Source organism: Malus domestica, chromosome 02, assembly GCF_042453785.1.
Source record: "Malus domestica chromosome 02, GDT2T_hap1".
NCBI lineage: Eukaryota > Viridiplantae > Streptophyta > Magnoliopsida > Rosales > Rosaceae > Malus > Malus domestica.
Genome location: NC_091662.1, coordinates 6,413,442 through 6,433,860, shown reverse-complemented (window position 1 = coordinate 6,433,860; position 20,419 = coordinate 6,413,442). Strand labels below are relative to the sequence as shown.

At 37.4% G+C, this 20,419-nt stretch overlaps 4 protein-coding genes, 1 long non-coding RNA gene and 1 other non-coding gene across 7 annotated transcripts; 2 read left to right on the top strand and 4 right to left on the bottom strand.

The window, feature by feature from the left end:
• Positions 1–100: 100 nt before the first annotated feature.
• Positions 101–2,193, top strand: LOC103418197 (pre-mRNA cleavage factor Im 25 kDa subunit 1-like). Its single transcript, XM_029088791.2, has 7 exons — positions 101–557; positions 695–740; positions 893–986; positions 1,073–1,146; positions 1,231–1,317; positions 1,650–1,760; positions 1,850–2,193. The coding sequence occupies exons 1-7, from the start codon at positions 376–378 to the stop codon at positions 1,919–1,921; spliced, it is 666 nt and encodes a 221-aa protein (XP_028944624.1). The 5' UTR covers positions 101–375; the 3' UTR covers positions 1,922–2,193.
• Positions 2,164–3,771, bottom strand: LOC103450731 (pentatricopeptide repeat-containing protein At1g09190). The gene has a single exon (XM_008390107.4). It carries the CDS (start codon positions 3,698–3,700, stop codon positions 2,246–2,248), a length of 1,455 nt encoding a protein of 484 aa, XP_008388329.2. The 5' UTR covers positions 3,701–3,771; the 3' UTR covers positions 2,164–2,245.
• Positions 3,772–8,393: 4,622 nt separating this feature from the next.
• Positions 8,394–8,496, bottom strand: LOC114823812 (small nucleolar RNA Z103). The gene has a single exon (XR_003771759.1). It is a non-coding gene; the product is annotated as a small nucleolar RNA Z103 (small nucleolar RNA).
• A 1,940-nt stretch (positions 8,497–10,436) lies between these two features.
• On the bottom strand, positions 10,437–11,315 carry LOC103450724 (uncharacterized). The gene is made up of 2 exons (XR_531595.4): positions 11,150–11,315; positions 10,437–11,036 (listed from the first exon to the last, which is right to left on the bottom strand). It is a non-coding gene; the product is annotated as an uncharacterized lncRNA (long non-coding RNA).
• Positions 11,316–12,526: 1,211 nt separating this feature from the next.
• LOC103450713 (mitogen-activated protein kinase kinase SIPKK-like) lies at positions 12,527–16,703 on the top strand. 2 transcript variants are annotated; one of them, XM_070814514.1, is made up of 9 exons: positions 12,527–12,726; positions 12,849–12,933; positions 13,172–13,306; positions 14,781–15,005; positions 15,111–15,293; positions 15,394–15,617; positions 16,079–16,124; positions 16,225–16,323; positions 16,408–16,703. In XM_070814514.1, exons 1-8 carry the CDS (start codon positions 12,650–12,652, stop codon positions 16,312–16,314), a joined length of 1,065 nt encoding a protein of 354 aa, XP_070670615.1. In that variant the 5' UTR covers positions 12,527–12,649; the 3' UTR covers positions 16,315–16,323; positions 16,408–16,703. The 2 variants fall into 2 exon arrangements, with proteins under 2 accessions (XP_070670615.1, XP_028944614.2); XM_029088781.2 differs by having other exon boundaries at positions 16,225–16,703.
• Positions 16,704–17,255: 552 nt separating this feature from the next.
• Positions 17,256–19,946, bottom strand: LOC103450699 (probable protein phosphatase 2C 6). The gene is made up of 6 exons (XM_070814509.1): positions 19,766–19,946; positions 19,626–19,688; positions 18,709–19,235; positions 18,221–18,595; positions 17,976–18,081; positions 17,256–17,887 (listed from the first exon to the last, which is right to left on the bottom strand). Exons 3-6 carry the CDS (start codon positions 19,147–19,149, stop codon positions 17,553–17,555), a joined length of 1,257 nt encoding a protein of 418 aa, XP_070670610.1. The 5' UTR covers positions 19,150–19,235; positions 19,626–19,688; positions 19,766–19,946; the 3' UTR covers positions 17,256–17,552.
• Positions 19,947–20,419: the final 473 nt, after the last annotated feature.

Below are 20,419 nucleotides of genomic sequence, written 5' to 3'. Positions count from 1 at the left end.
AATTATATTGTTATTGTAGCATCTCGTGTAAAATAAAAAACGTGAATGAATTTTTTCCACGTGACATCGTTAAAGTGGACACGAAACGACACGGTGCGGTATATCCCACTTCTTGAAGTTGTTCTTCTCTCACTGGTGAGAAGTAGCCAAATAGCCAATTATCCAGGTCTCCCCGGAACGCCACGTTCGAGAGACGACACAAGAATTCGTTCCCAAACTCCGTACACAGGCGACCCTTCCCCTCTCTCTCTCTCTCTCTCTCCTCCTCTCTCTCCTTTCCTATTTATTTCTCCTCCTGCGCCTGAAATTTCAGTTCTTCCCTTCCTATCAGTGCTTCACTTCACAAGAATTCCAGAGAGGAGGGACACTTGAAAAATGGGGGAAGAAAGGGGTTCCTTACACGTGTCAGACAGCAACGGTCTTGATCATCGTGACAACGATGATCAGAGCCGTACGCTGGACATATACCCTCTCAGCAGCTACTACTTCGCTTCCAAGGAAGCCATTCCTGTCAAGGTCGAAGCTCCGGCCGATCGTCTTCACAGATTAAAGTCCAAGTACTTATATTTTTTTTCTTGGGTTTTTATTTATTTATTTATTTGTGTATTTTCAATTGGGTTTCCTTCCTTTTCATCAATTTTTGCTTAAAAAAAAAAGAAATATTAATTTGGGTTTTGTGCTTGTTGAACTATAGTTATGCTGCTTATGGATTGAGGACTTGTGTGGAAGCAGTTATTCTGGTTGGTTCTTTGTTCTTATCAAGCAACATTTTTTATTATTTATTTATTTTTATTCGAGCAATATTCTAATTAATCTAATGTAAACTACGGGGGGCGAGGGATTTCGATATCGAAATGTGAGTAAATTTGATATTGCCTTCACCATGATTCAGGTTGAGTTGTTCAAACATCCTCATGTGCTGCTCTTGCAAATAAGAAACTGCATTTTTAAGCTGCCCGGGGGCCGCTTAAGACCCGGCGAATCAGGTGAATTTAACTCATCAGTTTCGTCGAAATAAGGACTTGAAAATCTTGTGAGGTTTTACTAAAATGGAATCTGTTTGAGCTCGCAGAGATCGACGGATTGAAACGTAAGCTGTCGAGGAAGCTATGTATCAATGCTGATGGTGATGGGATTCCTTGGGAGGTAGGGAACATGGAAATATGTTGTTTTGTTTTCGGGTGGTATTCGAGTTGAAAAATTGTTGGTGTAAATTGTTTCAATGTTTAGGTTGGGGAATGTCTTGGGGCATGGTGGAGGCACGACTTCGAATCATTGCTCTGCCGGGACTTGCCAAGTAGAGTTGAAAGCCCAAAGGTAACGCGCTCGGTCTCCCTCTAACATGAGGTAGTTAACAGTTAACTGAATAATCGACGTGGCAACCAATCTGTCAAGATCATAATAATTGGTGTATAGCGGGGTGCTAGGATCAGTTGGCAACACGCTGGTGCTGATTTGGCTGTGCTTTGCGGCTAGGATCTGCCCGCCTGGGTGTGCAACTGATCGTAGCATTCCCTTGATGTATAATATTGGGCATGAAGTATCATATTATGTCATCGACTCATCAGTTAATGTGTTTCCCCTCCTAACAAGGGTGCGTCGTCTGGATGCCAAGAAGCATGATTTCTTATGTTTATGTCATTATGTAGGAGTGCACAAAACTCTACGTTGTGCAGTTACCAGATTGTCGGAGGTTCATTGCGCCAAAAAACCAAAAGCTGCTTGCTATTCCCTTGTGCCAGATCGCCAAAAACAACGAGGTAAATGAATCTTAAAATTTGTGTCCGTACATGTTTGTAAGCGTTTGAACGTGTGATGGGAGATTGAATTAGTCTACTGTGTTCCACAGACGTATGGACCGATAATATCAGGTGTTCCAGAGATGCTATCGAAGTTTACCATCAACATTGTAGAAGATTAAGATCAATTTGATCGCCTTTGTAGAATATGCCGTGTGGTTTGCAGACGAGGATTAGCAGTAAAAACGTGCGTTGGAGAAAGTTGTTCCCTTGGCAGCTATCTCTCTGTAAATTTTGACAACCGTTTGTGTAATCTACATAGCGTGTAGATTTCGTGTGTAGATTTCTTCTGTAACTTCTATGTCCAACGCTATAGTTTTCAATAAGGTCGGAACATGGCTACAATGTCAGCTCTCTTAGAGAATTAAAAGAAAAAACATCTTTGTTTATGGAAGTCGGAAGTCGAAAAATGAAGGTTACATCTTCACCGAACGTAAATTTCATGACTACCCAATTGCACTCTGCCCTGGTGCTTTTATGATGCAGTTTTCCCTCATCAAATCTCTAACTTTCTCAACTTCGTCCCACCTGCCTTCTTCTGCATAAATATTTGACAGCAACACATAATTACCCGAATTCCATGGTTCGAGATTGATAAGCGCTTTAGCTGCGAGTTGCGCGAGCTCTACATCACCGTGAGTAGAGCAAGCACCTAGTAGTGCACCCCATAAAGCAGCATTCGGTTTCGTAGGCATACTCTTAATCAGGTCATGAGCCTCCCTCACCCGTCCGCTTCGCCCGAGAACATCAACCATGCATCCATAATGCTCTAGTTTCGGCTCAATTTGGTGAGTCTCAATCATTGAAGCAAACAAATCCTTTCCCTTTTCCACCAAGCCTGCATGAGCACAACATGTTAAAACCCCAACAAATGTTGCATCATTAGGTCTCTCGCCCTTGCTTATCATCTCCTCGAACAAGCCGATCCCAAGTTCACATTTCCCATTAAAAGCATATCCCGAAATCAGTGTGTTCCAGGAAACAACGTTTTTGCGAGGCATTTGGTCGAAAACACTACAAGCAGCATCCAAGTCTCCACATTTACAATAAAAGTTTATAAGTGAATTCCCTACAGATGCAACTTCTTGCAGAAGTCCTTTAGCATCCGTATAAGAGTGTATCCATTTCCCAACATCAACAGCTCCCAAATGAGCACACGCAGGCAAAACCGAAACCACAGTCGCTTCATCTGGTTCAAAACTCTGATCAAGCATCCCACGAAAAAGTTCCAAAACCTCACTATCTCGCCCACTATGCGCTAAGCACGAAATCATCGAGTTCCAAGAAACAACATTCCGTTCACCCATCTGCTTAAACAAACACAATCCCTTATCGACATCACCTGTCTTGCAAAACCCACGAACCATCAAATTCCAAACGATGATATCTCTCTGAGACAAAGCATCAAACACCTTCTCAGCATCCCCCATTCTCCCACAAGTTACATAAAGCTCAATAACTCCAATCCTAATCGAACTAAACCATTCAAACCCAACTCTTAGAATCTGTCCATGGACGCACTGGCCTAGTCTGTAATCGCAAATGTTCGAGCATGACTTGAGCAACGGCGCGTAAGTGTACTCGTCGGGGCGGATGCTCTGGTATTTCATGAGAGAGAAGATGTATAGGGATTGTTCGAAGGGTTTGCAGAGTGAGAATCCTTTGACCATGGAATTAAAGAAGAGGATGTTGGGGTTGTGGGTTTGATTGAAAATGCGACTTGCGTAGCTCATTTTGTTGAGTGACCAACAAACGGAGACGAAGTGGGCGAGGACTTGATTGACTTGGCCAAGGCCATGGCGGAGGAGGTGGGCGTGGATCTGGCGGAGATGGGTTCGGGTTTTGTGGCCATGGAGGAGGCGGAGGACTCGCCGCTCCGCCTCACGGCATGCTCTGCTCATGGTTGTAGAGTGGAGCTCAGGATTACCGGAGTGGGTGAAGGTCGAGAAGATGGGGAGTTCGCGGGAACGGTAACTGTAATTTAAAAAGGAAATGAGCTTGAAGCTTATAAGGAAAAAATAAAAGGTAAAATGAATAGTATCAGAATTAATTTTTTAGTGTAAAAATATGGTTTTTCGTTAAAATAAACAGTACCGGAGTGGGTGAAGGTCGAGAAGATGGGTGAAGGTCGAGAAGATGGGGAGTTCGCAGGAACGGTAACTGTAATTTAAAAAGGAAATGAGCTTGAAACTTATAAGGAAAAAATAAAAGGTAAAATGAATAGTATCAGAATTAATTTTTTAGTATAAAAATATGGTTTTTCGTTAAAGTGAACAGTATCAGGAGTTTTTCGTTAAAGTTTCCATTCAAAAGGTAATGAAGTTTTTACGACAACCTAAAGGACGTCGTATAAGAAATAGGCTTTTTAGTCAAAATTATTCTTGATATTTGCATAACTCATAACTTTGGTCCCTGAGATTTAAAATCAATAGAAGTGGTCCCTAAGATTATCCACCATCCATCATTTTGATCTTTTTGTTAAAAAACTTTGTTAAGTTGAAGATATTTTTGTAAAATCAAATTCTCCCCTTCCTTTTTCACCCTTTTTCTCTCATCTCTCTCATCTTTTCTACCAAAGTCCTCATGTCTCTCGTTAATTCGTCCTTGTTGGTTGACAGAGAAGGGAAAAAGTGACTAGGGTTTCTAAATTGAGGGTTTGGGTGACGGACTAGGATTCTCTTCCTTCCTCTTTTCATCTTCTTCCATCCCCTCCTCTCACATTTTCTTGTTTTGTCTTTCTCTTGCTATAAAAAATTAATGTAAGATGTTGACGTGGCTTAACCATGACCGTTCAAATAGGAGGGGAGGAAAGGGGAGGTAAAAATAGAGGGGAGATAATCTTACTTCTTGGGTGACAGAGATTCGATTCGTGTAAAACTAAGACTGAAAATCAAAAATCGGTACGGAATCTTTCGAATTGGTGAATTGCGAGGCAGTGAAGTTGACTGCGACATGGCAGACCATTTTAGGCAGATCTGGGAAGGCTCCCAAATATAGAGGTTGGCGTGCATGTTTACTGCTGTCTTGTGGTGTGGAATAGTTTAAAGGTTTTGGCATTGAATAAGAGTAGGAAATATATGAGGAAGTAGGGTCCTCTGGTTATTGACATCTAAACCTTTTGGCCTCCTTTTCTTCCTTTTGGTAAGCTTATTGATTGAGCGCTTTCCATTCACATTCATAGTTGTAAAGCAACACCGAGGTTTTGAAAAAAAAAATTGTAGGTTTTGATAATGAAAGTGAAGTCCATTAAATTGGTTGATATTGTAGGTGGGGAGGGGCAGGGGCATGGGAAGAGGAAGAGGAAGAGGAATGGGAAGAGGGAGATATTATCCAACTCACAACGCGCTCCACAAGTTCAAATGGTACATTCAGTAGCCCTTTAGTTTTTGTATTGTTTATTCTTTTACTTTTTTTTTTCCAACAATAACTTGTGTAAATTGTAATAAAAGGAGTACGATTTGGATTTTACAGGGTGACTATTAACTGTAAGGTATTATCACTTGGTTTTCAACAGGTACAAGGTTGCATTTGTGTCACTTTCCAAGTAGTGCCACCACAATCACATCCTACCAACAAACGATACAAATCACCAACAAAGAGAGGCAAGCCCTGGAAGCCTTGAGCATGGAGAGAGTTTGTAGTTTGTATATCACTGCACAAATGGAAGAAAACAAGCTGCAACCATTTCTTTTCTTCTTCTTTTTGCATTAGAACAGTTACAGTTGGATATTGATTTTGCAGTTGAACATTTAGAGTTTGATCTTGCTGTTAAACATGTGGGATATTGTTTTTTGATATTGAACATTTGAACATATTTTGCTTTGGGATATTTTGCAAGTTATAATGCTAATCATGTTGAAAATTTCATGTAATGGAACATGGTATCTCTTTTTTGTTAATTCTATTAATTTAGTCTTGTATGTGGATATACCATAGTTTGAACCATTCATTTCATTATATTCAAGTGTGCAAACTGTACAGTTTTTTTTTCCAAAAATTAACAAAAGGGAAAAAGTCAAGTACCGTTTGCGATGATTTACTTGAGTTTGATGCCAAATCGTTTTTAATAATAGTTGAAGAGTTGATATCACTGCCAAAATTAGCAAATAGGGGTATTCTTTTTTTAGAGAAATGAGAGAAAAAGGGTGAAAAAGCACATGGAGAATTTGATTTGACAAAAATACCCTCAAATTAATGGAGTTTTTAAATGAAATGACCAAAATGATGAATGGTGGGCAATCTCAGGGATCACTTCTATTGATTTTAAATCTCAGGGACCAAAGTTATGCGTTATGCAAATCTCAAGGACCATTTTGGTAAAAAAACCTAAGAAATAAGACTAAGGGAATCTCTGTAAAAGACGTGACAAATTAACTCATTGGGTTGATACGGGTATCATTAGAGCAACTCCACTCTTAAAAACTAAGTTGGCCCAAAGTCCATTTAATTCACCCAAATGAATAGTAATTGACTGCAATGAATAGTAATTGGCCAAATGCATATCCACACCTAAACAAAATGAGCTGGCAAGAGTTTAGTTAATTTGTATTAAAATATTATTATTTTTTTTACAAAATAATAAAAAAATATTTTATTTTTAATTTCATATAGGATTTTTAACAAATCTTGTCACACCACGTGTTATTATTCGAAAGTAGAAGGTGGAAGATGATGATTAGGTATTTATAGAAATGTAGTGTAAGGTAGAAGATGATGGTTAGGTATTTATAGAAAAAATAAAATAAAATTTTCGTTTTATTTTTTTCTGTATTTTTAAACAATTTTTATTAAGTAATTAATCTGGATCGTTGGATTTCAAAAAGATTGAAATCCAACAGCCCAAAATTGGACACGTGGTCAACAATAAGATTTCTGACATTGTTTTTAATGTTTTTGACCGAAAAACCTGGACCGTTGATCTGGAAATTGAATGGTCCAGATTTTGCCATGTCACTAGCCGTTAGATTTCAAATTCAAAGTTTTTTGACCATTGGAAATCCAATGGTCCAGAAAACTAGCCGTTGAAAATCTAACAACCATCGTCGCATCACGTGGCCCAAGTTCGATGTCTAGTTAGTGTGCCTGTAGCGTGGGCCCCCTTTTACGAGCTGTCGGAAACGCGCGCTCACGTGCCAGCCACAAAAAAAACTCAACCTGGGGCTGACGTCAGATGAGCCAGTTCCTCACTCAATCCATTCTGGCCCGACCTAGAAGCTGGGGTGGACTTAAGGCCAACCTATTGGGTGAGGTGGAGTGGGTTTTTGGGGGACTATGCTGTTTTGGGGGATTTTGGGCCAACCTATTTGGATGGGGTGGACTTACTCTTAAGACTCATTTAATTCGATTTCACCTTATACCATCATCACTACTACTAATCTCACATCTATATTAGGTAATACCAAATTAAACAGGTCTTAACGGTTATCTACCCAATAGGTTGATTCGCCACCCTTGAAGATTGAAAAGCTAAATATGTGATGAGATATGTAGATTCCTTAAAAACCTAACCCATGGCAAAATACTTAAGTTTCATGCACATCACCATTCTCTTCAAAAAGGCACGTCATAAGCCAATTCGTAAAATTGTATCCTTGATACTCGATTCACGCGTTTTTTATTTTGATCTTCGATCCATTCCGTCATCTGATATATATCAAAACAACAACCGCATCTCAGCACAATCTTTTGTACCGTAGTCAAACTACCATTCAACATTCAAATTGTGGTATGTGTATGATCGAGTTTAATTTATTATAGTATAATACGACATACCAATCGAGTCATAACTTGGTGAAGTTCATCATCTTTTGCATCTAGTGCCCTCATAGTTTCTCTTCTATTTATACACATGACATGGTCTTCTTTGTTGATAACATATACCAACCATTATCTTCTTGTGCCGACATATCTTTTTATCCTTATCCAAAAAAATGGAAGGTGACAACTAAAACGGTGTCTGTGTACTGTCTTATACGGTAAACACTAACAGAAAATAAAAAATAAGACAGACAAAGACAAGACATCAACTTTCCTATGTGCCAAGGTTAATGCTGAATCCTGTCAGCGACAATCGTCGTTTATGCATGCATGAATAATATTTACACTAGTAATAGAGCTCGCGCGTTGCTGCGGGTTTTAAAAGTCTATAAAACATGTAAAAAGTTCTATTACAATAGTAGCACATTGTATCATGGTGTTACGATTATAAAAAAAAAAGTTTGATTGGTTATGTACGAAATGAAATTTACTTACTGTGGGAGAGGTTGGTCTAGGTTTTCTGCCCAAATTCTAAGCAGATGCCAAAATGTGTATCCTGGAGACTTGTTGGTTCAACCTGAAAGGAAAATGAATAGATTTTCCAATTGAAATAGTGAAGAAAAATTATTTTAGTTGAACTATTGTCAAAACTGTGAATTGGGATTATCTTTTTTTGTTCAGGATTTTTACTAATTTGATCGGCCCCATATTTTTTCTGCAATTTTTTAAGCAGACGCAATGAGAAATTATGTAATTGCTGGATAAAAAAAAGGCATGAGTAGAAAATGATAGTAGGCAACAAAACGAAAAAAACGAAAAAAAAAAAGTTGTAAAAAGATGGATCAGATATATTTGGTTTGGTGTCTCTATGTAATATAGAGATATAATTTGCTGAGTTGTTTCAACTTCCATGATTTGGACAAATAATCATCATTTCCATCATTACTCTTCAAAGAAATCGACTGTTACCAATTTGTAGACAAAGACTTGATTCTTTTCATTTGCTGTAAATACATAGCCAATCACTTGATTCTTTTCAAATGCATAACAAAATTTGTAAAAAAACGAATCAAAGATTAAGAAGATATAACCAAAATTCAAATATTGACAAATTACCCAGCTAACTCATACTACCCTTTATCATGAATTAAAAACACTCATCATCTTCTTCTCAAGTGCATAACAAAGCTTCTAAAAAAAGGAATCGAAAATTCAGAAAATAACACCAAAATTTAAACACCAACAGACAAATGAATAATACAAAAATAGCAACAATCATTCATGCACAAATCCAGAGCTCACCCAATTGTTGACCTTCAGTTAACTGTAGAAACACTGCAGCTGCAGATGGGGAAACAAAAAGGGCATAACCGACTTTTCACTGCACAAATGAGGAAACAAAAAGGGAACTAAGCTTAATCAAAGGACATTTTTGCCACTTTACTGTTAATGAACATTAACCGAGTGTTTGGGTTTTAGTATATATAAATTTGTTGACGAGTTGATTATACGTGCTTAGATAGTAAATTACACTGTTTTAAAGGCAGTTCACCGTCTCAATTAATCTCTAGATGTTTGAAAAATAAAAAATGACGTCGTCTAGGTGCTAGGCCCCTGCACGCCTGCTAACTAGCACCTAATACCTTTTAGAACCTTGATATTTGTTGACAAATTGTGAAGGTTACCTTTCATCTACAATTGCATGCATGAAAGTTAGTTAGAATATGTTAGCAACAATCATTCATGCACCCTTACCTTAAATAGTTAATTACGATGTTAACGAGTTGTGAAACCTACTTCCGTCAACAACAGATGTTTATTTACATGCGCTAGTTGTGGATGGAAATGGGTATGTTGCTGTGAGTTGGTGACAATATATTTGTGTCATGCATGACACACCAACCCTAAATTTATCAAAATCGAAGCTGTGAGAGTGATTGGAAGTCGTAATAATATATGGATCCCATTTGTATTTATGGCCTCACGATTAACCAACTAACAAGCAACTATTCAAAGCAAAGTGTGAACCAAAGGATCTGTCGGATTCAATTTTCAAGTCCATTTTCAAGCAGTCAATCATGTGACATAGTGCATCTAAGTTTTATATATAACCTCATTTCACACGTGCCTTGACTTTTCCTTTTTCATCTTTTCAATAAAATAGAAATTATGCTACCTCTCCGTTGAGATGAAAAGATTTTTTAATGTATTGGAAACAGGAAGTGTTACACAAAATATTATTATATAAGAGGTGGAAAGCTTAAAAAATAAAACTTGCATCCACTTATATAATGACCTGCAATGTACCATCATTCCAAATTTCAAGCACATTGAAAATTTCTCGGTAGAGACGGCTTATTAGACCAGAGCAGTGTTCATGTCTCATGTACGTAATTTGAGTTCGTACATTTAATTTTGTTTATATAATTTATATTCTAATTTAAGATGGAAAAAAAACACTTGAATTGCTGGACAATAATTATATAAATTATTATATTTATTATTTTGACTATTTTTCAAGTGTTTACAATTTTTTTTTTTTGTCGATGTTCAAGAATTCAGATTAGTCATATGAATACATAACATGCGGTACAATTGTATAAGATCAAGTTTCAAACTTTCTGTCTTATAAAAATCAGGAACATCAAACCCGTGCACTTGAAATCTCGACTTTCAGTTTCCTCTACCTCCGTACATCATGTGTATAAGAACAATACATTTAAGTCAAAATCAAGAATTTAACAATTGAAAGTAGAAACTGTCGTTGTTATAATTTAAATTAAAAAAAATGGTTAATCTCAATTTCCTATTCTGAAATTTTTTAATTTTCAATATTTGATACATAAAGCTTTTTTCGTCCCAATCTGGTAGCTAAAGTCATAATTGTAGGACACTTTCATACGTCAATTAAGTTTTCCGTCAAAACTTCCTTTAACTGATGACGTAGCGTCCACGTGAACAATGACTAAATGTCCCACTTGGACATTAAAAATAATAAAATAATAAAACTAAAATAAATTAAATTAAAAAAATAATAATAAATTAAAACTTAAAAAAAAAACAAAAATTTAAAGAAAAAAAAACTAAGGGTTTTTCCCATCCCCATTTCGAACAAGTAGCAAATCCCCAGCAGCCCCATCTCCGTCTTCACCATCGCAAATCCGCAGCAAACTCCTGCTCCAAACCCTTATCCTCCTCATCCCAAAACCCAAAACCCAACCCCATCCTCCACACCCCAAAACCCAACCCCAGCCAAGAGACGTCACTGCATGAAGTTATTCACGGAGCCCAATCCTCCAACACGCCAAGCCCAAGGCCGCATATCTCTACGCCTCCTCCTCCGGATCCCGTCACGGCCTCCAACCCTTCCCTCGAAATCTGACGCCGACGTGGATCTTCCCGAATCCGACCCGGAATTCATACCGTTGGGCGCTCCCGAATCGGACCCCTACCCACATCCAGCCTGGAGACCCTGACATCCTGCAAATCCACTTGTTCTTAGCCGAGATTTGATTTTGAACTTCCTTCAAATTCACAAAAAATGGAAGGAAAAATAAAAATAAAAATCACAGAGGTAGAGAGAGAGAGAGTACCTGCAAGATTTGGGTGTCTTCGTGTAGAGAAGAAGAATTGAAACTAGAGGTAGGGGAGGGGGACGGTGGCCGTCGAAGTGGGAATTGGAGAATTAATTGAATTTAGGGTTGCGTGGGTGGAGAGGGGAGAAGGGAAGGAGGGGAGTATTTACCAAATATAGCCAAAAATTAACTCTTAATTTTAAAAATGTTACTTTTTATAAAAACTTTTAAATATATTTAAAATTTGACTTATATAGATACAAATATCCTCAAATTTAACAATTAAATAAATTAAAAACTTTTTAGCTACTGTCGTCTCAAGCTCCGGTCCAACTTTTGCTTCTACATTCCACCACCACTACCCTATTCCCTTCAATCTCCTCATCAACGACATTGAGCGCCACCGCGATTACTGCTGGTAGGAGCAGAATAATTTCAATCATGCCTTCAACGCATTTTTTCTTACTAATATTATTTTTAGTTTTAAATATAAAAATAAGTTAATCCACATGTCGTTATATGATTGTATTTGTGAGACTCACGTGGCACCACATCATCTCACTAACAGAGCAATTGACAAATTTTTCACAAAAAAAACTAAAATGATCACGATGAACAAATTCAAAGAAATACTAAAATGATTTATGATAGATAAATTCAAGAACACTACTATTGATTATCATTAATTGTTAAGGATCATATTAAGGAGTTATGTCAATATCACGAATCATTTTGGCTAAAAAACCTTTAATTTATTGATTGTTAAATTTGAGGGTATTTATGTCTATTTAGGTGAAATTTTGGATATATTTGAAAGATTTTATTAAAAGTGACATTTTTGAAATTAAAGATTAATTTTTGGCTATATTTGATAAATACTCGAGGAAGTGAGTGTTGGGACTCGAGGAAAGAGGTAGGAGACGACCTAGAATTTTAATTTTTTATTATTTTTAATGTCCAAGTGGGATGAAATTTACAAGTGGCGTCTAGTCATTGTCTATGTGAGTGTCACGTTATCAAGTAACAGATGAAAAACTTAACGAATGTATGAAAGTGTTCCAGAATTATAACTTTAGGTATTAGACTGAAACGAAAAAAAACTTCATGTATCAAATATTAAAAATCAAGAGATTTTATATAGTAAACTGAGATTAATCTAAAAAAAAAATAGTAAACTGAAATTAATTTAAAAAAAAAATAGAGGTTGAGGTATAATAACGAAAAGTCGTCGGTCCCATCTTCTTCCCCACCCATTTTGCAAAGGTTTTGAGTTGATGGGTCTCCACCAAACTTCCAAAATTTCCCAACCAACAGTGGAAACACCACTATTACTAGTCCAAGTGGGGACCCACCTTATTTCCTTAATTACATATTAGTTAAATAAAACATTTTGTCGACATTTTGTAAATTCCAAGAGATTGACTTCAGCTCAGAGTCTGTGAAGACCAAACACAGAAACACCAGAAGAAGTGCTTCGACGAAGAACAATAAGCAAAAACAAGAAAAGCTCACATAGTCATGAAGACAGGAACCTTAGGACCCAACCTCAAGCTCACTCTCCCTCCTCCTGATGAAGTTTTCATCTCTAAGTTCTTGTAACTCTCTCTCTCCCTCTCTCTCTCTCTCTCTCTCTCTCTCCCTCTCTCTCTCTCTAGATATGTGTGTGTGTGTACGTGTATATATAGATATGTATATTACGAGTTTTGTGGTATGGCAGGACTCAAAGCGGCACGTTTAAGGATGGCGATCTCCTGGTTAATAAACAAGGGGTTCGGATCGTTTCTCATAGAGAAGTTGAATTTGTAAGATTTTTCTCAGAAGATTTCTATTCAATTTTGTGAAATGTAAAGATTGAATCTTTTAAGTGAATTGGGTTAAATTTTGCCAATTTGATGAGCATTATTGTGATTAGGAAAATGGGGTTTGCTTATTACTCAAGGTTATGCACTGTGATGTTGTGTATGTATAAGAAAGATAGGTTTTTGAAGTGTTTTTGTTTTGGTTGTGAATGTGAATGTGAATGTGCATGCAAATGCTCAGCCGCCACCTATTCAAGCATCGGACAACCAGATGATTTTAGCCGACCTCGACTCGATTAAAGTTATTGGCAAGGGAACTGGTGGGGTTGTGCAATTGGTTCAGCACAAATGGACTCGCCAGTTTTTTGCATTGAAGGTATGGCGGAAGGCCCATAATTTTCATATTATTTGTTCATGTTTTCCCAGTCAAGTAACTCCTTGTGTAGCGTAGAAGGTTGGGGTCGTTTTTTGGAGGTATGATCAATACAGTGTTGTGCCTTAGCACCATTTTAATTTTCCAAATATGTGTGTGCGCTGTCTGTTGTGACGATGTGCAACTCTTTGTGAGGATGTGAATGTAAACGAGTCACACATTGGTGAAAAGAGAATCCTTGAAAGGTATTATAAGAGGTTGGGCTACTCACCACAGTTTTGTGGTGGAACCTCAACTTTCTTCATGTGTTAGCCTAAAGATGGATTTCCAAAAGTTATGCTGTAAGCTGCAATCGTGTTTGAATCTTGAGATGAGTAAAGTCGGAGTAGTAGAGTCTCTTGTAGAGCTATTTCAAAATTCTTACTATTTCAGGAACTTCTTTGAGTTAAGATTCCTTAATTATAAACACCACTCCTTACATGTTTGAAATTCACACTGTTAGAATTATCTTCATGCTTTTGTAGATTGTAGAGATATCCAGGGCCGGCCATGAGAATTTGGGGGCCTTAGGCAAGCTTTTGAAGTGGGGCTCTAAAATTCTTTAATCTCCGGTTCTTTGTATATTGATTTGTATAAAAAAATTTGCTAATTGCGTAAAAAGTTCTATTTTCACATCAAATATCATTAAAAATTAATATCAAAAGAAGATAAATATATAAACATTATTTAAATATTGCAAGATTCACTTTTTTAAACACAAATGTACTAAATGTTTGCAGTCAAGAGTTTAAGATTGAGAGTGAAGAACAACAAAACTTGATGATCAAGAGAGTAAATAACAATAAAACTTGATTGACGAGTATAATAAATTCAACGCCAATTGTTTCTCTTGTGTTTTTTTTCCTTCTAAAATCAACATCACACTAACGAATTGAATATTAAAATAATCCATTGAATAAAAAGTTATTGAAAAGAAAAATATAAAATTCAAAGTTTTGATTACCTTAAAGTACAAATTTAAGACCATATGATAGTTGGTTTAAACATTTAATAGAAATAGAGAGAATGAGAAGTTGGTTTAAACATTCGATAGAAATGGAGAGAATGAGAAGTTGAAAGAAAAAAGATTGCAAAGAGACTTGAGTTTTATAACTTTATATGCATCTAGTGACTAAAAGACAACTTTGTGTTTCGAACTCAACACCCCAAAAAAAAATGAAGCCAACATTTCCACTGCACTAACAAATGAATTATGATATATATATATATATATATATATATATATTTTGTATTTATATGTTAATTACAAAATATAAATTTTTTTTGGGGGCCTTCCGAATTGGGGGCCCTAGGCGGGCGCCTACTTGGGCTACCCTCAGGGCTGGCTGTGGAGATATCCACCGATATGCCTTCAATTGGATATTTCTGCATATTGTGTCATTTGCTTTATGTTGTCCTTGCGTTATCCCAATTTCAGGTAATTCAGATGAACATTGAAGAGTCTATCCGCAGGCAGATTGTACAGGAATTGAAAATTAATCAATCATCACAATGTCCAAACATTGTTGTATGTTACCAGTCCTTCTACGATAATGGTACCATTTCAATCATCCTAGAGTACATGGATGGTGGGTCTTTGGCAAATCTTCTGAAGAAGGTCAAAACGATTCCAGAGTTTTATCTTGCTGCCATTTGTAAGCAGGCAAGTTACTTCACCTTGATGTATGTGACCTGAAACTCTCTGCCTTTCGTACTTTGATAAATACTAATTATAACATGTTGTTTTCTCCATTTCTTGTTGATGCAGGTGCTGCAGGGTTTGTGCTATCTTCATCATAAAAAGCACATCATCCATCGGGACTTTAAACCTTCCAATTTGTTAATCAATCATAGAGGAGAAGTTAAGATAACGGACTTTGGTGTGAGTGCAATAAAGGCAAGCACGTCCGAACAGGCAAATACTTTCATTGGCACATACAACTATATGTCGGTGAGTAACTTATTTATTATTGTATACAAGCATCATGTTTTCTTGTTCAGGGCTATTGAGGTGCGGGCACTAACTGTTTCTGTTAAAATTTGTTTTGCAGCCAGAGAGAATCGCTTGTCGCAATTATAGCTACAAAAGTGACATTTGGAGCCTGGGGTTAGTACTGCTGGAGTGTGCAACAGGTCAATTCCCATATGTACCACCAGATCAAAGTGAAGCATGGTGTAACTTTTTTGAACTTATGAGTGCCATCGTTGATGAACCAGCACCTTGTGCCCCTTCCGATCAATTTTCTCCAGAGTTCTGCTCATTTATTTCTGCATGGTAAAGCTTAATTTTTCCGCTCGTATTAAGTTTGTGATATTCTAAAATTAAATATTTTTATGTTATTTCTCACTTGTAATTTTTGGTTAACGATTCTCACTTGTAAAATATTAGTCCTCATCTTCCTATCCATTGGTTTACGCCTGTAATAGCAATTTTGAACCAACTGTATTCTCTAAGGTTGTATTAGTTAAATTTCATTTGCCATTTGTTATTTTTTGGTCATTTCTGTCCATCCCCAAAAGGACTGAACCATCGAACCACAAGAAACTTGGGTTTCCTTCAAATTCTCTTTGCGTGATTGAGTTTCTACTCATTGCGTTGTCTGTTGATGAAGTTGCTGTTTTTGACTTTGTTGATGTTCATTTATTTTTTTCCCGTTTATCTCGAATGTTTACCCTTTTATATTCTTTCTCTTTGAGGTGACTAACCCTACCTTGGGGATCTTGTCTTTATCTCAGTGTACAGAAAGATCCGAAGGATAGACCATCAGCTCAAGATCTCCTGGTACGACCCATGAAACCCTTTGTCCCAGTTTCTTCTTCCTTGTACGATTTTGTGGATACTTTCAATCTGATTTGGTCTTTGTCTTTTGGTCTCATTTCAGAGACATCCTTTCATCAACATGTACGATGACTTGCATATTGACCTTTCCTCTTACTTCACCGAAGCAGGATCTCCCCTTGCAACATTTTAAAACTAGCTGGTATATTCACATCTGTATTTGGTTCCACATCTTGGATTCACTGTTGAAACTGAAATACGAAAATTCATTGCTTTTCTTTGTTAGTGTAATTTGGTCTCGTGGATGAAGACAGTTGCGGAAATGAAGAATCACTGCTATGGCATGTCCTCGATAGTATATTTTTTTTTCTACAGAATATCCTTTTGTATGGTAGATGAAAATTAAGCCTCTTTTCTTTGTTATGCCGTTTTCTGTTCAAATGTTTATACCGTACTCATTTTTTTCTTGAAGCTCCTTTACGCGAGATGTTTGAAGTTTCGTCTTGCTTACCAAGATTGAATTAGAACTGTAATCTAATGTATGCCTAGAGACCTTGTTCAACGAAAGATTGGATTGTGGAATGACTCTTCTGCTATGTTCTTGCCTATGACAGGATGTGGACTGCCGTTGTTACGGTGTTAGGGACCGCAGATGTACTGTCACGAGTAAACTTTCTTTCCATTTTAGTTCCTCGGTAGCACAAGTTTTACTTCGTAATTGACATTATTTTTACTAGTCCCAACTTTTTCCTGCCGTATTGGAAATGCTTCTTGTAACTTGTAAGTGACTGGTTTCTCCTCCTTGATAAGTCGATTCGACTGTACACTCCTAAACCCAATTGTAGTATCAGCACACCAATGAAAGAAGTATACTTTGCCTTCAACGCCGGAAAGCGAGCAACTTTCCATAAATTTGAGGTTTATGATTGTTGGGGGAAATCTGTTTGTTGTTCGTCAAATGCACTTGGAAATCTGTTCATCTGTCTAGTGTCGAAAGCATTTGTTCGTCTTTTACGATTGCAAATTCATTCGTCTGTGTTATGTAATTTGCCTTCTGTGCAAGTAATTTCTTATGGATTATGGTTTATAGGGTCGGATTGTTAGAGAGACTATCAAACAAGAAGGAAAGGAACATAGAAAAACATCATTGTAATTCGTTGAACTACTGTGTTCATGTACAAATTAATAATATAGTAAGAACAACGCAAAGGAGGGCGAAAGAATTCTTAAACGTTACAGTTGTGGAGAGATTTTTCGCTGTGGTTGTCACACCGTCACGTGATTTTATCAACCTATCATTCACACAATTAACCACATGATGTGACGGTCCGACCAAAAATTTCTCCGTGTCACCCAACCCAGGTGAAAAACTTAGGGTTGCGTTATTTTGGTGATTAAGATAAAATCTCTGATTACCAATTTTAATTCTAATTAGGGTTTTTTCTTAAACTTCCTTGTGGGTTTCAAGTCTACTACTATAACAGTGATGTTGTCCTTGCTCCCCTTCTGCATGGCAAGCCTTGAGAGATACTCTGCTGCAGATTGAGCAGCAGGATCAGCTCCCTCGCCCCGTTCCGTTGACATGGTATCACCGTACTTCTTGTGCCACAGAAGGATCCGCCTTCGTGCAATGTCGCAGGCCTCCTGGTTTGTGATGAAATCCCACAACCCGTCGCTGGCTAGAATTAAGCACTCGTCTTCCTTTTCTCGAGAAACAAACACTACTTCTGGATCCGGTATAATCCACGGTTTCAAATATTGGTCCCCTGATTAGATTGAACATCTCCATCAGCATGAATAAAATCAAACTCAGACCATATATACAAGCACAAGATGGGTTTCCAAGGTTTGTACCAATGGATCTTGACGTTGCAAGAACACCGAAAACACGTGAACCATTCCACTGTATGACCCTGCCTCCTGCAGCCTCTATCCTTGCATATTCATCTTCTCTATCTGGCTAAAACCAGAAGAAAACTTAATCAGTCTCTCTAGAAACTTAGGCACTTCCGGGATGATAAACACGCGTTTGCACTTAAGATTTTGTGAGATGCAAAATGGATGAAATAATGGAAAACTACAAAAATTAAAGGCCTTACCTTGTGGTCTACTGACAAAGGTACAGAAACTTTCCCTCTACACAATACTGCTCTCGAGTCGCCACAGTTTGCTACGATAATATGCGTTGGACAAATTACGGTGACTACAGCAGTTGATCCGGCGGTTTCAGGAGCTATAGGTTGGAGAAGGCCTCCTGGAGCTCCCCCAGAAGAAGCAACAGGTTTGCTCTCAGACGTGCCTCTTGGAGCTCCTCCAATCTCAGCATCCACTTTAAAGAAACTATTCGAGAAGGCCTCCTTCCACCTCTCCTGCCAACCCTCCTCCCCATTGCTTCTGCCTCGGAAGCCTGTTTTCGCAATTTCTAGCTCTTCGGCCAGTGCAGAGTGCAGGCGTTCGCTACAATAATTAGCAACCTGAAGAATTGAGAGAATCCAAGTTGAGTAATTCGACACGAGAAGTTCTTTGATCAATGCAAAAATGGAAATTCTATAGGACAAAAATTCGAATTTCAGTTAAGCTATCATACCTGGCAACCTCCATGTCCATCATAAACTCCAAAAAAATGGGCGGTTAAGTCATTTGGGTCTTGATTCATGCCATTCAAGACACTGTCATCCATTAGCATTTGAACCGGAACCTGCGAGAATTGCGGCACAACTGCAACGTCATCTTCCATCTCCGGTCTCCTTCCAATGATAGACGTGGAACCCCAAAGGGGTACGCGATCCAAATCGAAAACTTTCTGACTGCAGCTTGTTCCGCACATTTTCTTACTATATTCCTGACTTCCCCGATTCACGACTTCCGCTCCCCGGTTTTCGTCATGAGGACTATTGAAGAACAAAGGTGACGCGTTTGCTATTAGCTTGAGGCCAGTAATTTCCACCTGGGATTTTACTGCTGAATCCTCATGGATCAAACTACCTAGCCTATATGGAACAGCAACTGCCTGAGCTAAATCCTCCATAGATTTAACCTTCACCTTCCAAACCCAACTTACAAAATTACCAGTGTTCAATTACTGCCTTCAGTAAAAATCAAATCTTTTGTGATCTAATTCAAAAACATGAACATTTAGAAATGGGAACTTGAAACTCCACAATATAAATAGAAAAACTTCAGGAATCCTTCAACTTCTTCAAGTCTCTAGAGAACCAAAACTTTCCTTTTCTAACTTTTTATCAACCCACTGATCTCACAAAAAAGAAGAAGAAAGCTTTGTCCTATTTCTAGCAAACAAAAGTCAGGAAAAGAAAAGGCCAAAGCAAATACAGAAAAACCCAGTAAGGAAAATGATTGAAAACTTCAGTTCCCTGGATCAAAGGCAACTCATATCAGCCTCTTGAAACTAGGGTTTTCTCTCTCTTGTGAAACCAACTTCAACTAACTTAAATCAAAAGGAGATGGAAAAGTTAATTAAGCTGAGTCACCCAGCTACTTTACCTCATAACCCTCTCAACTGTTCTCACCACAAGACAGAAGTGATTAAGAACGTTTATCCTTGCACTGAACAATTTTGGAAACATATCAGAAAATAGTAGACACAAGAAAAAAGGTGTTTGATGGTGAGTTTGCTCATTCACCTATATTATTCTCCGCTTCGTAACTACTTGTAACTCAAGCGATTAAGAGCGTTTACTTTACACTCGAACAGTTCTGGAAACAGATCAGAAAACAGTATGACAGAAGATACAAAATGTGTTCTGATGGGTTTGCCCAGAGTTTTCAAAACTGTGCATGCAGATTTTAGGTGGGAAGAACAAGGAGAAAGTGGCTAAACGAAGAAGAAGCGTAAGAGGATGGTGTGCAAATGCATTGATGCAAGGTCTTGGATTTATATATAAATAACTTGAAAAATTATATTAAAAAAATGTTGGTAAAATTTGGAAAAGAGAAACATACACGTGTTCATGATATGTCAAAGAAGGGAATTAAACAAAGCAAGGCATCTATTGGTTACACACCTACGTAATCAATTTAATAAATAAAATAATATAAAATTGTCAAATAAATAAATAAGTGGGCCTAAAATATCCCAAGGTTTAAGAACCATATCTTTAAAATGGTGATTTGTAAGACTATTTACCTAATAGTTCATTATTATTAAATAGAGCAAACCATACAAGACCATCTCAAGGAATTCTTTTAAGCATATAATATTGTAGTTTTTTGGCATCTTGGCAAAGACTCCATTATTTTAGCATATTCATAAGGCACGTACAATAACAACAAAAGTT

What these genes read in the sequence shown, in the direction of transcription:
- LOC103418197 (XM_029088791.2), top strand. Translation starts at nt 376, where the DNA reads ATGGGGGAAGAAAGGGGTTCCTTACACGTGTCAGACAGCAACGGTCTT. An exon ending in CTTAAGACCCGGCGAATCAG is followed by an intron (nt 987 to 1,072) that starts GTGAATTTAACT and finishes TTGAGCTCGCAG; the next exon opens with AGATCGACGGATTGAAACGT. An exon ending in GTGATGGGATTCCTTGGGAG is followed by an intron (nt 1,147 to 1,230) that starts GTAGGGAACATG and finishes TTCAATGTTTAG; the next exon opens with GTTGGGGAATGTCTTGGGGC.
- LOC103450731 (XM_008390107.4), bottom strand. Translation starts at nt 3,700, where the DNA reads ATGAGCAGAGCATGCCGTGAGGCGGAGCGGCGAGTCCTCCGCCTCCTC.
- LOC103450713 (XM_070814514.1), top strand. Translation starts at nt 12,650, where the DNA reads ATGAAGACAGGAACCTTAGGACCCAACCTCAAGCTCACTCTCCCTCCT. An exon ending in CTCATAGAGAAGTTGAATTT is followed by an intron (nt 12,934 to 13,171) that starts GTAAGATTTTTC and finishes GCAAATGCTCAG; the next exon opens with CCGCCACCTATTCAAGCATC. An exon ending in CATCAGCTCAAGATCTCCTG is followed by an intron (nt 16,125 to 16,224) that starts GTACGACCCATG and finishes GTCTCATTTCAG; the next exon opens with AGACATCCTTTCATCAACAT.
- LOC103450699 (XM_070814509.1), bottom strand. Translation starts at nt 19,149, where the DNA reads ATGGAGGATTTAGCTCAGGCAGTTGCTGTTCCATATAGGCTAGGTAGT. An exon ending in ATGGACATGGAGGTTGCCAG is followed by an intron (nt 18,596 to 18,708) that starts GTATGATAGCTT and finishes TCAATTCTTCAG; the next exon opens with GTTGCTAATTATTGTAGCGA. An exon ending in TGCAACGTCAAGATCCATTG is followed by an intron (nt 17,888 to 17,975) that starts GTACAAACCTTG and finishes CAATCTAATCAG; the next exon opens with GGGACCAATATTTGAAACCG.